Source organism: Saccopteryx bilineata, chromosome 3 (assembly GCF_036850765.1).
Source record: "Saccopteryx bilineata isolate mSacBil1 chromosome 3, mSacBil1_pri_phased_curated, whole genome shotgun sequence".
NCBI lineage: Eukaryota > Metazoa > Chordata > Mammalia > Chiroptera > Emballonuridae > Saccopteryx > Saccopteryx bilineata.
In genome coordinates, this window is record NC_089492.1 from 295,208,518 (window position 1) to 295,226,278 (window position 17,761).

At 47.7% G+C, this 17,761-nt stretch overlaps 1 protein-coding gene across 1 annotated transcript; it reads right to left on the reverse strand.

Moving 5' to 3' along the window:
- Nucleotides 1-1,108: 1,108 nt before the first annotated feature.
- On the reverse strand, nucleotides 1,109-17,123 carry SMIM17 (small integral membrane protein 17). The gene is made up of 4 exons (XM_066270942.1): nucleotides 17,059-17,123; nucleotides 8,999-9,252; nucleotides 7,268-7,341; nucleotides 1,109-2,777 (listed from the first exon to the last, which is right to left on the reverse strand). Exons 2-4 carry the CDS (start codon nucleotides 9,159-9,161, stop codon nucleotides 2,667-2,669), a joined length of 348 nt encoding a protein of 115 aa, XP_066127039.1. The 5' UTR covers nucleotides 9,162-9,252; nucleotides 17,059-17,123; the 3' UTR covers nucleotides 1,109-2,666.
- Between the last annotated feature and the right edge of the window lie 638 nt (nucleotides 17,124-17,761).

The window sequence follows — 17,761 nt, forward strand, 5'->3', positions numbered from 1 at the left end:
GCAGAACATCATCCCTTGGTGGGCATGCCGGGTGGATCCCAGTTGGGGTGCATGTGGGCATCTGTCTCTGCCTCCCCTCCTCTCACTGAATAAAAAAGAAAGAAAAGTAGAATGCTGAGTCTTAGTGTACACATAAACTTAACTTCACTAGAAATGGCCAAATTCCCATCCAAAATGCACTCATACAGTGTATGAGAGTTCCCATATCCCTGTTCATGGGCTAGTTTTGTTTCTTTTTTGTTTTTTGTTTTTTTAGATATGATAGGTGTAAAATATTTTAGAGTGATTTTCTTTTTTTTGTGAACAATATCTTTTGTGGGGTAGCTGGCCTTTTCTTAATGATTTTGTTGAAACAATTGATCAATTTCTATATTTAATAAAGTTATTTCTTTGTCATGCCTTGCAAGCTTTTCTTCAGTTTGGCTTTTGTAGGATGTGTCTCGAGCTCCCTCCTTTGCCACGTGGAAGAGGTGAGGACAGGGGTGATGAGAGCCATACCCCAGCCATGTGCAGGCAGGAGAGGGAGGTCACCCCAAAGAGGGAGCACGTCTAGTGGGGGCATCCGGGGGGGGGGGGAAGGCCCTGGGAACCTGCTATTAATCATAATGAAGCCTATTTCAGCCCAAACTTTGGTACAACATGAATGAATAATTCATCTCTTTGCTTAAGCTCATCTGAGTTGAGTTTCTCTCTTTGCATCCAATAAAATCCTAAAGAATGTAACAGTGGACCTTCGTATTCCTTTCCAGCCGTGGCTTGTTCAATGCAATCAGTCCAAGAGAGGGATGAGGAGAGAGGATCCGATACTTCTCCCGAATTCTACCAGCAGACTCAGGAGAGGCCAGCAAAACAAAGTCTTGTTAAAACAAGACGACATAGTCTTGGCCAGTTGCTCAGTGGATAGCGCGTCGGCCCAGCATATGGACTTTCCGGGTTGCATTCCCGGTTAGGGTGCATGCGGGAATCTACCTCACTATCTCCCCTCACGGAGGAATTTTAAAAAATCAGGCTAAGAATGTCAACCACTATCAGACAAGATAGAAGAATGTAAGGCATAGGGTTAAATTGGTTAAAGACGATTTGTTTATTTTTGACAAAGGATTCAGAATCAAGTTTTCACTACTATTTATTGAGCTCCTACTGAATGCTGGCACTGCGTATGGTGTGCACATATCTTTTTTTGTTTGGCAAAGAGATAAAAATGCTGTGTTTACAATATGCATCAAATTACAGAGTTTATGCATACATAAAGCAAAGATTACAAAAATGTATTGACAAACGTAATTGTACTAACATATTTTCACATAACCTTATTGGTTTCTGACAGATGGGGCAGGCCAAAATGATATAACACCTGACTCTGAACAACATAATTCATAAGATTGAGTTAATTAACAGACACGGAGAGTTTTCAATTCTACAAACAGAAAACACATATTCCTCTTAAATGTCCACGAGATGCATACAGACATTGGACGTGGTCTACTAGGCCATCATCCAAGCTTTTTAAAAGGTTTGGGAAGCAGATATAGGATAGGCCACATTCTCTGTTCACAGTGCAGTCCATCAAGAAAACAAAAGCAGTTTCAAATAAACACTATTACTGAGTTCTTTCCAAAAAGCACTTGTTGGAAACACGATAATCTAATATTTAGACAACATGAACAAGGACACAAATGACTGAACTTCACGATGTGACCAAGGCTATAATTAGCAGTACATTTGTATAACTAACTATACTATTATAGCATGTCATTAAAAAAAATACAAATGAATGAAGTAATCAAAAAGAGACAAGGAATAGAAAGATAAACCCGATACAAATTTAAAGCACAGAAATAATGGACACATAAATCCTAAGGCTGGTTCTTCAGAACAATAAACTCGAAAAACGTTGCCCAAATCTCATAACGATGCATCAATCGTAAACAGATGTTGAAAGGGGATCGAACCAAAGATAAGATTTTGTTTAATTATAAAGTAGTACACATAATTGAGCTGCTAATCTGAAAACATCAGTGGAATAAAGACTATTCTGTGGCATAAAGGACCACTAAGTCATCAAAATTAGTAAAAAGATAATAATAATAAAGAATGAATAAATTGATAACAGGAAGAAACTGAGAAAACCATCCAAGGATTAGCTGAAATGCCCCCTAGTTAGCTCTAGGACCTGATTCCTTGATTGATATGTCTCAAACTACAGAAACTGTTCAAAAACACAGGGAATGAGCAAAGGTAATCCTGGTCCTTATGTGATGCCAGCTCAGCTGTGATACCCATAACGCAACAAAGCTCCGATCCTACAGAAAATATCAAGAAACAGCCCTGCCATCCTAGGAAAACAAAAATCATCTGATATTCAGAAATCGACCAGATTTCATCAATCACTCGTTTATACAGTCGGCGGAGTCTTCCAACGAAATAGCATTTCTTGCTCTCTCAGGGGTGTAGGAAATCAAACGTTCTACAGTCCATGATGTCTTCAGTTGAACGAAATACAGTTACATAACACCTCACACTAGAAGGTTCAATAACTTAAAAAACAAATCATCTTGATGGATGTGTAAAAGGCATTGATAATTAAGATTCAATACCCATTCCTGGTGTTGAACCAGGACGCTTCCCTACTACCAGGACGCAGGGCGTCTCTTTGGAAAACGAGTTTAAACGAAGAACACCACAGGCATCCCTGTTAACACCAGGAACAGAAAAAGCACACACATGATCAGGATTAAGGTCGTTTGTTGTGGGCCTTTTGGCCATTCCATGAAGCCCTGAAACAGAAGGAGGGAGGGGGAAAAAAAGAATAAATATGGAAAGGGAGAGGCCACCATGGTTATCTGCGGGGAAAATGGGATCACCATATGTAGGATCGCTACGACCCGGAAGAGGAGGCGGTAACAGTACATGGGATGAGAATTTCAAAGGGATATATAATGTCTTACCGTTTTTAAATACCATCTAGAGACTCTAAGGACCCTGAATGTGAGTGAGTGTGTGTGTGCATCTCCCCTCAGACATCTAACGTGCTAATCTTAAACGGGACCTTGTGGGAAAGCAGGCTGCCAGAGACAGTTTTTAGATTTTGGAGGGACAGAGATGTAGGGGACTGGCAGTGAGCTGACGAGGTCAGGCTTTTCCCCGCACCTCCGTGTTAGCTATAATGCTGATGGTTTCTACTCCCATCCCCCATGTCCCCCAAAGAGACTGGAGGCAGTTTTCTTCTTACCTTTTGTTTTGTGAAGTTAAGATGTTATGCGTGGTGGTTTTTTCTGCACTTGGGAGAATTCTTGGTTTGCCTCAGAAATGTGTGACTTTGTACCTGAGCTCTCTTTGTTTTGCAAATGGCTTTGCTCTCTGCACTATAAATAAAGTGTTTTGGGGGTGCAGGCTCGCTCTTGCAAGCCAGCAGCTCGGCAATGAGTCCTCCCAATTCCAACCTTTTTCTCTCTGTGTATATTTTCTAATCCTCCGCCATTCCCACTTGAGACCTGCAAAGTCACAAGTCGCACCGGCTTGTGACGTCACCTGACCCAGGTATCCCTAAGTCCCTCCCATCCCCTCCACCATCACCCTGGGCAAAGCCATTATCGTCTTGTTTCTGATGTTGACACTTCCTCCACCTCAGCTTCTGATCACTGGGCCAGCCAGACAGGACATTCCAAAGCTGAGGTCATTCCTTGCATGCAAACATGCTGATTTCCCAACCTGTATGGTTTCTTCTGCCTCAAATGCTTTCTCTCCCAAAGTCCGTAAGACTTTCTTCCCCACATCCACCCCCTCTTTGTTTCCATCACCTCTTCAGAAGCCCCTTTCCTCACCTCTCTGTTAGAACAGCACACCGCAATACCTTCCGCCAGAGATGCTGGCCCTACCCACCTCCCATACCTGGCTTTTTCTTTCCCCAATGCCCCGTGAGGGCAAAGACTTTTGGTGTGCTAAAGGCTGTCTCCTGGTGCCTGGAACAGTGCCTGGCACAGAGTATGAGCTCTGTAAATATTTGCCCAATGAATGAATGGATGGAAAGACATACCGCAATGAAGATGGGAAGACAAAATGGCTCATGGTGGCGATTCTCTGAATTAACAATGTGTTTATTGCAAATTGCTATTAAGATGTCAGAGACGTTTTGTGGATAGATGTGATGTAATGAGTAATCTGGAGAGATGGTGAGTAGTGAACATCCAAAAAAAATAAAATCCCATAAAAGAGGTGAAAGACAGGTTGAACGAGCCATGACGGAGTAGAGCACTGTCCAATACGCCAAGGTTGCGGGTTCAATCCCTGGTCAGGGCACATACAAGAATCAACAAGTGAATGCATGAATAAGTGGAACAAATTGATGTTTCTCTTTCCCTTCCCCTCTCTCTAAAGTCAATCAATCAATTCTAAAAAATGAATGAGTGGGCCCTGACTAGTGGCTCAGTGGATAGAGCTTCAGCTTGGCATATGGACATCCTGGGTTTGATTCCCTGTCAGGGCACACAGGAGAAGCGACCATCTCTGCTTCTCCTTCCTCCCTCGCCCCCTTCTCTTCCTTTTCCCCTCTTGCAACCAGTGGCTTGATTGGTTCAAGCATCGGACTGGGGTGCTAAGGATAGCTAGGTTGGAGCATAACAGCCACAGGCACGAAAAATAGCTCTGCCCTCAAGCATTGGCCCCAGATGGGGCTGCAGGGTGGATCCCAGGTGGAGTGCATGCAAAAGTCTTCCTCGCTATCTCTCCTCCTTTCACCTAAATAATAATAATAATAATTTTAAAAAGTGAGTGAATGAATGAATGAATGAATGATGTCACAGGCCTCTAGGCACCTCCCCTTGCTTTGGTTTCTTCATCTTAAAGGGCAGAAAACCATCGTAACTACCTCATGGTTCTCAGGAGTTAATAATGAATGAATGAGCGCCACATCAGTGAATAAGTTAATAAAGAGAAGCGCTTAGAATCGCTTCCAACTTGTACCAGGGAAGCGGCAGTTCTCACCTGTGTCATTTCCACTCAGTGTTTTTCCTACATGGAGATCCGTGAGCGGCCCCTACACCTCTTCCTCTGCCTCATCCACCCACTTCCTTTCACATAGACTACCAGAATGACCACTGTGACCCTCTAATCCCTTCAGGGGCTCCCCACTGCCCACAAAAATCACCCAACCTCCTTGGCATGGAACTTGGCAGTGAACGAAGTCCTGTTAACCTGGAAGTGAGAACGTGTCCCCCTTTTCTTCACAGCACTCCTACGGCTTCAACCTTTACCATGTAGAAGCCAAATTCTTGCTTTGGTTGACAAACCCTGTGCCTCCCCTGCCCCCTTCACCTCTGTGACCTCATCTCCAATACTCCTCCGCCCCTCCTTAGATGTACTGATCACCTTTGCTGTCCCTCACAGAAGCCAGGCAAGCTTCTGCCTCAGGGCCTTCGCACGTGTTGTGCCCCTCTGCCTCAAAACTCTTCCCCCTGGAAATCTGTCTGCCTCACTCCTCACCTCCTTCCTGTCTTTACACCAATACCTCCCTCTTGGCGAGGACTTCCCTGGTTACCCTTCTTAACACCCCCTGACCCCACCCTGTACTCCCAAACATTGACACTTATTGCCATCTGGCGTAATGTATAGTTCAGCAACTTCTTTTGCTTGTTGTCTGTTTACCTCAGTGACTGGAACCCCATGAAGGCAGGAGCCATTTCTATCCTATTCACTGTGGTACCCTCGGTGCCTTGGGCACTGCCTGGCACACAGTAGGTGCCCACTGAAAAGTTGTGGAAGGAAGGAATGATGTCCTCCAGGCCAAGTTTCCACCCACACCTCCCTCTGCTCTCCCCTTAACGCCAGTGTTTGCCCCTGGGTCTTGCCATGCCATGCCACCATGCGTTTGTGTACACTGTCTGTTCTGCTGCTTTTCCTGGGACATTCTTACTCACCCCCAAACCAAAGGCTGTTGTCTCTTGCCTTCTGGGATTTTCTAGAATAAGCCTCCTGGCCACAGAATTAACGCCTTCTTCCTTGGGGTTATCACACTGTAAAGCGCGCTTATTTCTACCTTCTCAGGGTTTGCCTCCGTCTCCTCTGACCCACCCCCGCTGCGAGCCAATAAGCCTCTTTCTGGTTCAAACCAGTCTGAGCTGGACTTTGGACATGTGATTGGGAGATGGGACCCTCATGTGCTGCTCAGATTGGTTATGTAACTTTTCTGATGTATAAGATAAATATTTCTGTAACAGAACCAGAGTTATTATTTCACAGTTATTATTTCACTTAGTTATGTCTTATGCACCCCTCACACCAAGATAATGTTTTCTTTAAATGAAGAGAATGTGCTTGATAGTTCAGCTTGGGTGGACTTGTAGTATTTGGATTAAAACTCATTAAGTGGTTTGATGGATGGGTGGGTGGGTGGATGGATAGATAGGTGGGTGGGTGGGTGGATAGATAGGTGGGTGGGTGGGTGGATGGATGGATGGATGGATGAGTAGGCATATGGGTGGATGAATAGTATCTAAATCATTATCATGGCCAACAGTTAGTAGATGGATAAATAGGTGGGAGGATAAGTAAATGGGTAGGTGAATGGGTGGATTGATGGATTGCCTGACTGCATATGGATAAATGGGTGAGTGAGTAAGTACATAGATAACTAGATACATGGATGGGTGGAATGGGTATGTGAATGAGCAAGTGAATGAAATATTGGGTGAATGAATGAGGACAGTTGAGTGGTTGGTGGATGTTCGGTGGATAAATGGATAAATGGGAAGGTGAGTGGATGGGAAGGTCAATGAATGGAAGGATGGATAAGTGGATAGACAGATAGCGTGGATGGATGGATGGATGGATGGATGGATGGATGGATGGATGGGAGGATGCGTGGCTGGGTGGCTGGGTGTATGGATGGGAGGATGGATGGATGGATGCATGGATGGATGGATGGATGCATGGATGATGAATGGACAGATGGGTAAATGGATTTATGGGTGAGTAGACAAATGAAAGTTTGGATGGCTGATGTAGCAACAGATGAATAAATAGTTAAATTATGATGAATTTATGAGTGAAGGGTTGAGGTTATGCATGATTGGAGTTATACACACCACATAGAAACCCTCTATGCCATGTCTGACTACCATAGAAATGTGTCCTGTTTCCCATGGGTGACCTCTTGGTACTCACATCCCTGAAGAAACTTTTGTGGAGCAGAGAAATTGCAGGAAAGGATTGTGGCAAATCACTGAAATCTGCAGGGCAGGGCATTTGAGACAAAGGAACCCCAACGTACCTGGGATTCCTCTGACTCATCTTCTTCCACTGAATTCCACTCTTGGGGAAGCCCGGACTCTTCAGAAGACAGGTCTGGTGGGGTGGGAGAAATGGGGGAGAAAGGAGCCATGTGTGAGTGACCAGTCCAGCTGCTGGGGGTGGGGCTCTGCTTGCTTTTCCCATCTGACATCCTATCCCTTTTCTGCTAATATCCTACTGTGTACACACACACACACACACACACACACACACACACACACCCATGTAGTTCAGCTGGGGCAGAGAGAATTAGCGACCCGAAGTCCGATCCTAATCCTGTCCCTAAATACTTGGAAGGCTTACAGTGGGTCACCTGGTGTGCTCTGCCACCTGAGTCTCTGTTCCTTCCCCTGTCAAATGGGTAAGATAGTCCCTTCCTTAACAGGTCTCTGACCAAATGCAGTAAAGGGCCTGTACAAAGAGCCAGAGAAGCTCTGGCCAGTTGGCTCAGTGGTAAAGCATTGGCCCACAGTGTGGATGTCTTGGGTTCGATTCCCAGTCAGGGCACACAGATGAAGTGCTCATCTGCTTCTCCACTCCTCCCCTTCTCGCCTCTCTCTCTCTCTTCTTTCTCCTGCAGCCATGGCTTGATTGGAGCAAGTTCTCCTCCCCCCCCCCCCATGTCCACCACCACCAGCTAGGCCACCTCTCTCCTAGACCTGGACTTCCTCATCCTACGATTTATTCTCATATGTGCTGGACAGCAGGGCTGCTCAACCCCGCTCCTGACATTTTGGGCTGCACAAGTCCCCTTGCTATGGCTGTGCGGTAGCTCGCGAATGTTTAGCCGCGTGGCTGGCCTCAACCACTAGATGGCAGTTGCATCTCCCAGCGATGATAATCCAAATGGTTTCCTGACCTTGCCAAGTGTCGGGGGAGGGGATGTGGGGTGTGACATTGTCCCTCCCCCTCACCCCTTCGCTTCCAGCCGAAGGAACCACTGGGTTAGAGGAATCTTTGGGAAATGCAAAGCAGGTCCTGTCTTTCTCCTTTTCAAAGTCTTCACCCTAATACTCAAATAAACCAACTCCTTGCCTGGGTCTACCAGTTGTCCCATAACTGGCCTGTCTCTACTCTGCTCACCAACAGTGTCACTGCTGTGTGGCTCTGGCTGTCCTCACGGCTTTTCCCCTCGCTCTTGGGAAAACTGAGTTCTTCTCATGCTCTTGTCACCTTCCCTGGCCATGTCACAACATTCCTTTTTATATAATAACTTGTTTATGGTCTGTTTTCTCCACTGAAATCTGAACTCCACTAGGGTCATCTTGCTTCCCTGCATCCACACCCTTGGGTGGCCTCCTCCCTCACTCTTGCAGAGGTTGACCAGGGGGCTTATTTTGACCACTGGCCCGTGAGCAACTGGGTTGCCACTAGAGGCTTTCAAAGTGCTTATGGATTGGAGTTTCTTTCTGTTGCCCATGGTAACCACCCCCTGAGAATAAGCCTGGGCCAGCCTGCTGGAAACATGTGCAGCCTGAAGTCAGTACCCTCAAACCAGCCGGGCATGCGAGTAAGGTGTTCTTTGCTCAGTCAACCAGTGGTACCCAGAGGCCACTATGTTTTGGGCTGACTTGTTACGTAGCACAAGCTGACTCACACAGGGCTGCCTAAAAACGTGTTCAATGAGTGAGTGAAGCAATGAACGTCTTGTCTTTCCCTGGTTCTGCCACGACCTTTCTCACCACCTCCCAAGGGGACCCTGCCCCCTCACCCTTCTCGTCACTGTTATAGATGGGTGCTTCAACTTCTACCCCCACCCAGTCCTCATCGAAGGTGTCACACTTCTCCCAGGCCCCGCTCTCCTGAGGCAGCAGCATCTGGGTCCTGTCGGGCTCCAGCAGCCCCTGGAGATGCTCTGGCCTGAGACTCTGCATGTCTCCAGGGGGTGACACTTCCAAAGTGATATTCTCCTTCTGTCCCAGGGTCCCGTCCGGTTCTCCAGGCACAGGATTCAGAACCTGAGGACTGACAGACATTTAGTCATTCAACAAATTAGCCATTCAAACATCAAAAATATTTACAGGGTGCTGTTGTGTGCTGGGCACTATTTCTTGGTGCCAGGCACTATTTCTAAGCTCTCCTGGGGCTTACGTTCTAGTAAGGGATAGCATGTCAAATGGTGATGAGTGCTCTGGATACAAATAAAGCAACACACACACACGTGTGTGTGCAGGTACACACACACGCACTCATGCTATGTCCCAGAGCATAGAGCCAGCTTTTAGGAGACAGTCACATACCAAAACGCTCTGGCTGAAGAGAGAAGAACCCACCTTCCCGCCAGCCTCCTGCAGCCTTAACTATCTTCTTTGTTATGATAAAAAAGAAGAAGAAGAAGAAGCATTTGCCAGGTTCAAGTTAAAGATCTAATTTAAAACTACCTATTCTTCAATGTTCTCATTCTATAGCTTGCCAACTCAAAAGTTAGGAGGCTGTTTGCAAGAAGCTGTCTAAACTATAACTTATAATTATGAAACCTTTTATCCTGAGACTGTAAAAACTCTGGCTCTGTGTTCTTGTTCTAGGAAATGGTATGTGTTGCTGACCTTGTGTTATGTAACCCACAGCCTGCCCTCGGTAATAGTAACTTTTTAAAAATTATTTTGGTGTAACAATAAAAAGCTCTTGTAAGTGTATTCTTTTTTTTTTTTTTTTAGAGAGGAGAGAGAGAGGGAGAGAGAAAAACAGCGAGAAAGAAGGGGGAGAAACTGGAAGCATCAACTCCCATATGTGCCTTGACCAGGCAAGCCCAGGGTTTCATACTGACGACCTCAGCATTTCCAGGTCGACGCTTTATTCACTGCACCACCACAGGTCTAAGTGTATTCTTTTTTAAATTTTTTTATTTATTCATTTTAGAGAGGAGAGAGACAGAGAGAAAGAGAGAGAGAGGAGAGAGAGAGAGAAGGGGGGAGGAGCTGGAAGCATCAACTCCCATATGTGCCTTGACCAGGCAAACCCAGGGTTTCAAACCGGCAACCTCAGCACTTCCAGGTTGACGCTTTATCCCACTGCGCCATCACAGGTCAGGCTGAAGTGTATTCTTCTTGCTTAGGTTTATACAAGTAGAAATTGTTAGATCACATTTAAGAACTACAAGGCAGCCCTGGCCATATGACTCAGTGGATAGAGCATCATCCCTGTGTGCCAAGGTCATGGATTTCAGCCCCAGTTAGGGCATGTACAGGAAGCAATCAGTGAGTGCACAACCAAATGGAACAGTAAAGGGGAACAATGAGTTGATGCTTCTCTCTCTCTCTCTCTTTCTTTGCCTTCCTCCCTCTCTTTCTCTCTCTCTATCAAATCAATGAAAAATTAAACACACACACACACACACACACACACACTTACATGCGCACAAGGCAGAAACTCTAGATTCAAAGGGAAGTTAGCAACTCAACAATCAAAAATGCCTGTGAGACCAGGTCTGAAATCTGCTTCAAAGGAAACTGCTGCTGAACCAGGCTGTGGAGCAGTGGACAGAGAGTTGAACTGGGACACGGAGGACCCAGGTTCAAAACCCCAAGGTTGCCAGGTTGAGCATGGGCTCATCTGGTTTGAGGAAGGCTCACCAGCTTGAGCCCAAAGTCACTGGCTTGAGCCCAAGGTTGCCAGCTTGAGCAACAGGTCACTGGCTCTGCTGTACCCCCTTGTCAAGGCACATATGAGAAAGCAATCAATGAACAACTAAGGAACCACAACAAAGAATTGATGCTTCTCATCTCTATCCCTTCCTGTCTGTCTGTCCTTATCTGTTCCTCTCTCTCTATCTCTCTATCTCTGTCACACACACACACACACACACTCACACACACACACACACAAGAAATATTCCTGCAGTAAGATAAAAAGAAATAGATAATGCCTTGACTGGGTAGCTTAGTTGGAAAGAGCATCATCCCGATACATCAAGGATGCAGGTTCCATCCCTGGTCAGTGCACATACAAGAATCAAGCAATGATCATGGGTTGTTTCCATGTCTTGTTTTTGTTGTTGTTCTTTTTTTACAGAGACAGAGAGTCAAAGAGAAGGATAGACAGGGACAGACAGACAGGAATGGAGAGATGAGAAGCATCAATCATTAGTTTTTTGTTGCGACACCTTAGTTGTTCATTGATTGCTTTCTCATATGTGCCTTGACCGCGGGCCTTCAGCAGACCGAGTAACCCCTTGCTCAAGCCAGCGACCTTGGGTCCAAGCTGGTGAGCTTTTGCTCAAACCAAATGAGCCCACACTCAAGCTGGTGACCTCGGGGTCTCGCACCTGGGTCCTCTGCATCCCAGTCCGATGCTCTATCCACTGCGCCACCGCCTGGTCAGGCCATGTCTTGGTTATTATAAAGAGTGTTGCAATGAACACGGGGGTGCAGATAACTTCAAGGATGAGAGTAACAGAAAGAGACAGGACTTCAGATGGTCAGCACATGATGGAGGACAAAGATACCCCATTCTAATGTTGTACATCTGAAATTTATATAATGCTATTAACCCATGCTTTCTAAATAATTAGAAAAGAAAAGATATAGATGAGGGGGTCAGAGCCAACAGGTAAACAGTGATTGCTGCCCCTGTGAAGACTGTGTAACTTTTTTTTTTTCTGAAGTGAGAAGCACGTGGCAGTCAGACTCCAGCATGCGCAGAGAACTGGAATTCACCCGGCATGCCCACCAGGGGGTGATGCTCTGCCATCTGGGGAATTACTCTGTTGCCACCAGAGCCATTCTAGTGCCTGAGGCAGAGGCCATGTAACCGTCCTCAGCGCCCTGGCCAACTTTGCTCCAATGGAGCCTTGGCTGCGGGAAGGGAAGAGAGAGACAGAGAGAAAGGAGAGGGGGAGGGGAGGTAAAGCAGATGGGCCCTTCTCCTGTGTGCCCTGATCAGGAATCGAACCTGGGACTTCCACACGCCGAGCTGACACTCTACCATTGAGCCAGCTGGCCATGCCCGAGGCCAGTGTAACATTTTCATCATAGAAACTAACCGTTATTAGATGGTGCAGAATGTCTTCTTTTCTTCTACATCAGTGGTCCCCAACCCCCGGGCCACGGACCAGTACCGGTCCATGGGCCATTAGGTACCTACCAGTCCACAGAGAAAGAATAAATAACTTACATTATTTCCGTTTTATTTATATTTAAGTCTGAACGATGTTTTATTTTTAAAAAATGACCAGATTCCCTCTGTTACATCCATCTAAGACTCGCTCTTGACACTTGTCTCAGTCACGTGATACATTTATCTGTCCCACCCTAAAGGCCGGTCTGTAAAAATATTTTCTGACATTAAACCGGTCCGTGGCCCAAAACAGGTTGGGGACCACTGTTCTACATGACCAATCATTGAGGTCTTCCTTCTGGAGAAGGGTGTCTCACAGACCCCAGAAACCCAAATTTAAACCATTTCCTCAGACACCCCTGCCTGCTTCCCGCACCCCCCAGCACACTTTGCTTCCTGAGTCTCTCCCTGCTCCTGAAGGGTCCTCAGCATCCCGGTACCCCTTCCCCCAGTCTCTGCAGGCTCTGTTGTTGATGACCTGTCCCTTCCTCATCCCATACCCAACCAATCGCTCAGTCCACCTGCTCTGGCCTCAGAATATGCTGACCCTGCCTGGTGCTAGTCTGTCCCCTTGGTCCACTCCACCCTCGACCACACTGGCCCTGCTCCCTAAACCGTACTTCCCCACCCCACCAGCTTCATCCTCCTTGAGACCCCCCACCTCTGGTCAGGACGCTTCCAATGCTCCCCATATGGGTGGAGGCCAGGCTCCTTCCTTGGCCTGGAAGCCTTCACTGTCATGGTCCCTGCACTCGTCCACCCCTAGGACAGCCCAGGGGTGGTTCTGGAGACACCCAGGGGTAGATAACGTTGAGTGCCAGGGAGAGAAAGTTGTCCTTTCTCCTTCTTTTCTCTCTCTCTTTTTTTTTATGTGTGTGTGTGTGACAGAGACAGAGACAGAGAGAGGGACAGAGAGGGACAGACTGATAGGAAGGGAGAGAGATGAGAAGCATCAATTCTTTGTTGCAGCACCTTAGTTGTTCATTGATTGCTTCTCATATGCGCCTTGACAAGGGGCTACCGCAGAGCCAGTGACCCCTTGCTCAAGCTTGCGACCTTGGGCTCAAACCAGCGACCTTGGCTTCTTTCCTCTTTAGTATTTATATTGAGTTAAAATACACATAATAAAAGATGTACCATCTTAACCACTTTGAAGAGCACTGGTTCAGTAGTATTAAGTGCATTCACATTGTAGTGCAACCAACACCGCCATCCATTGCCACAACTCTTTTCTATCTTATGAAATAGAAACTCTGTCTCCATTCAATAATAACTTCCCCTTCTCGCCCCTCTGCTTGCAGCCCCCAACACCCACCACTGGACTCTTGGTCTTTCTGAATTTAACCACTCATTTCTGAATTTAACCATTGGGAACCTCTCATAACTGAAATCATAGAGTATCTGACTTTCTGTGTCTGGTTGATTGTACTGAGCATAATGTCCTCAAGGTTCATTTATGTTGTAGCCTGTGTCAGAATTCCCTTTCTTTTTAAAAGATTTCACAGTAGGTGTAGATCACATCCTTGGCTTATCCATTCACCAGTCAATGGACACTTGAGTTGCTTCCACATTTGGCCACTGTGAACAATGCTGCTATGAACATGAGTGTGCAAAATATTTCTTTTTGAGATCTCGCTTTCATTTCTCTTGGGTACATACCCAGAAGTGAAATCCCTGGGTCATAAGGCAGATCTATTTTCAATGTTTTGAGGAACCTCATACTGTTTTCCACAATGGCTCCACCAGTCTGCGTTTCCACCAACAGTTCACAAGTTTCCCTTTTCTCCCACATTCTCAGCAACAATTGTTGTTTGTGGGTTTATTGATGACAGCCATTCTGACAAGTGTGAGGTGGTTTCAGTAGCCTGATTCTCGATTTAGTGCTAATATGCTTTTCTTTTTTTTTTTTAACTGAGAGGCAGGGATGCAGACAGACAGGCTCCCACATGCGTCCCCACCGGGATCCACCTGGCATGCTTCCCACCGGGCAATGCTCTGCTCATCTGGGGCCTCAACAGAGCTACTTTGGCGATTGAGGCGAGGCCACAGCCTCACCCTCCGCCTGGGAGCCAACTTGCTCAAACCCAGTCCGCCATGGCTGCAGGAGGAGAAGAGAGAGAGAAAGAGAAGGAGGAGGGAGAAGGGTGGAGAAGCAGATGGTTGCTTCTCCTGTGTGTCCTAGCGGGGAATCGAACCCAGGACATCCACACGCTGGGCCAACACTCTACCACAGAGCCAACTGCCCAGGGCTCTAATATCCTTTTGATCTCCCTCCCTCCCTTTCTTTCTCTCCCTCTTCAGCTAGGATATAAGGATATTGTCTTACTTCCCCTGCGTTTATTTTCATGGTTACCCTCGATACTAATTTTTAAAGTGATGCTGGATTGCCATCTATAACCAAGTCTCCCTCTGAGGTCATTGACAGCGCATCAACGGGCTAACACATGTGCAAAGTGGCGGGTGCCTATATAGGTTCAATCCCTTTAGAAAATGATTTTTTAGCGACATCTTCTAAAACCGAACGTGCAGGCACCCCAGCACCCTGCAATTCCACTCTTACCTACATGCTCCAAGAGAAACAAAAACATATGTCCAGACAAACACTGTCCTGGAATGTTGCCATCAGCCATATTCTTTGTACAAAAACTGCTTCCATTCAGAGTGAACGCTACTTATCTTCATGGTAAAAACTGTTAACAACCGGGGAACTTTGGCGGGGGGTGAGGGGTGAAGGTGTTTTATATATTGATGTCAGTGGTGGTCTCAGGGGTGAAGACCTTGTACAAACTCACTGAGCTCCACTTGGATTGAGCAGCACACTCCACACCCATCTCTCTGTGTATTTTATAGACGCCATGAGTGCAGAACACTAAATTAAAATACAAATTTGTCTAAAGGGCAGAAAACTTCACCTGTGGTCCGCCGCACATTTCTGTGTCCGTGTGTGTGTGTGTGTGTGTGTGAATAAACTCTGGCTTTTTGAATTACCCATGCCATGAATTTGGTCGTGTTGTTTGGACCCGGTTCTGCAGAATCAATCAACACCATGGTGTGGTCTTTTGTAAAGTCCTGACTGCGAACACAAAAAACATTTCCCTGTTGTAAGGAAAAAGTGGGCTAGTAGCAACGGATGCCCGATATGGGGAGAGGCTATAGGGAACAGTGGGGATTGCAGCAAAGGAGAGATTGGGAGCCTGGTCTGAAGAAGCTGTCCTATTATTCAGCGTGATGGCCAGTGTTGGCTGAGTGAAACTGCAAGCCCATTGTGACCATTCTGATTTCTTACAAGAACACTGACAATCTGTGTTTTTGGATGCCATCTTCTGCATCTTATTATATTTATTTTTAATTAATTAATTATTTTTAGAGAGAGAAAAACGAACATCGATGTGTTGTTGTTCCACTTACTTCTGCATTCATTGTTTTGGTTTTTTGTTAGTTTGTTTGTTTTTCTTGTATGTGCCCTGACCAAGGATTAAACCCACAACTTTAGCTTATCCAGGTGGGCACTCTAACCACAAAGATAAGCAGCCCACAGCCAGCCATTCTTTTGTATTTTAAAATGCCGATGATTATGTCAAATGTTGAAAAGGAAGACACTTTCTGAGCCAAGTGGTGGGGCTGGGTGGGGCCCTGGGTCCCCAACTGGCGATGTCACTGTAGGTTGGGGAGGGGGAAGAGGTCGGAGAGGAGGCTCCAGACTTAACAGTTTCCGAGAAAAAAATAAATAAATTGGCCTTTGATGGAAAGGGGTGAGAGCGCCCCTTGATGGCAGGAGTGCTGTTTTGTTTGCTGTTTTTGTTTTATTTTCAATATGAGACAGAATCCATCATGTGGTTAAGCTCAGGAAATGCAGGTGAGAGGCGTGACCGAGGGAAAAGACAAGAGCCTCACCGGGTCTAGGTCAGAAGAAGCTGGATCTATCTGCTTGGGCCCTGGGGAGAGAGAGGGGAGGAGGGCAGGGAACGGAGAAAGCTGGGGGCGTGACGGGGGGGGGGGGCTGGTACGCGAGGGAGTTCACACCCACAGCTTCAGTGTTGCCCAGTGAGACGGCAAAGAAGTCCTCCCGCGCAGAAAGGACGGACATGCAGTAACAACGACGACGACCACCACCACCAAGCACAGTAATGGTCATGCAGCCCCGCGGCCCCGATTCCTGGGTGCTCTGGGATGTCGGGCACGCGCGGCGCTCCGCGTCCTTTTGCTAATGTCCCGCACGCCCTAGTTCTCCGCGGCCGACAGGGTTACGCCTCTACGGAACAAACGGAGAAGGCCTTTGCTCAAGAGCCGGGGGGGGGGGGGGGGGGGGGCGAAGCCTGTCTGTCTGAGAGGGGGGTACACAGGTGCCCAGACACGCACGGGGCACACGCGCGCGAGCTCACACGGACATGGAGCCCCAGCGAGACCAGAGCGCGCGCAGACACAGATGCAGGGACATCAGCGCAGGGTCATCCTGCCCACCCCCCACCGACCCCCACTCTTCCAGCCGAGGCCGAAACAGACCGCGCCTGGCCGAGAAACGGACCCAACCCAGCCATCTCCCACAGGCTGGGCTGGTGGAGACCCCTCCTCGGAGCCGCCTCCCTGGAGCGCCCCGTGGCCCCTCACCCCGGGCACACACGCGCGCTCCCATTGAAATTCCCGCGCCCGCCCGCCCGCGCCCCCAGCCCCATTTCCCCGCCCCCTTCTGCCCGCGGGGTCCCTAGAAGTACTCACAGTCTCCAACTAGACCCTTTCCCGGCACTGCAGAGCTGGCGCCGCAGCGGTCGTGGCTGCGCAGACGCGGAGGCTCTGGGTGGGAGGCAGGGGTGGGGGCGGAGAGGGGGGAGTCCGGGTGGATGGGCCACCTTCTCCCCTCCTCTTCCGGCCCCGGGGGAGCCTGCGCCCGCAGGGAGGGGGGCATGGAAAGGGGGGCGGAGAGGCGACAGGGATAACGCGCCAGCCGGGCGGTGGGGGTGGTGTGGGAGGTGTGGCGCTCGCCACGGTGGGCCGAGTCGGCCGTCCCCTGCCGAGGCACAAGGAAGTGTGTCCGCGTTCGCTCAGGCAACCACTCCGCACGGGGCCCCGAGGGTCTGTAGTTGCGGACCGTGGGGGCTGGGGAAGGAAGAAGGAACTGGAGCCGGGGTGTGGCAGCCCAGGGACCCCGGGGTCAGAGGCTGGCTTGGCCCTTTGCCACTACTGTGTTGTTAGGTGTGTCACTGAGCATCTCCGTGCCTCAGTTTCTCTTTCTGTTCAGAGGAAATAGTAGGCTTGCTGCCTCGCAGGGTGGCTGTGAAGGTAATAAATAAATAAATAAATAATGCCTATATACTGTTTAATAACGAATCGCTGCTCTTATTGTCGTTATTATTCACCTTGACAATGCAGCAGTTGCCTCCAAATTGCTCTCTTAGAGGCTACTTCAAAATTTAAATTTTTT

What these genes read in the sequence shown, in the direction of transcription:
- SMIM17 (XM_066270942.1), bottom strand. Translation starts at nt 9,161, where the DNA reads ATGCAGAGTCTCAGGCCAGAGCATCTCCAGGGGCTGCTGGAGCCCGAC. An exon ending in CTATAACAGTGACGAGAAGG is followed by an intron (nt 7,342 to 8,998) that starts GTGAGGGGGCAG and finishes CCACCCCACCAG; the next exon opens with ACCTGTCTTCTGAAGAGTCC. An exon ending in ATGAGTCAGAGGAATCCCAG is followed by an intron (nt 2,778 to 7,267) that starts GTACGTTGGGGT and finishes CTTCTGTTTCAG; the next exon opens with GGCTTCATGGAATGGCCAAA.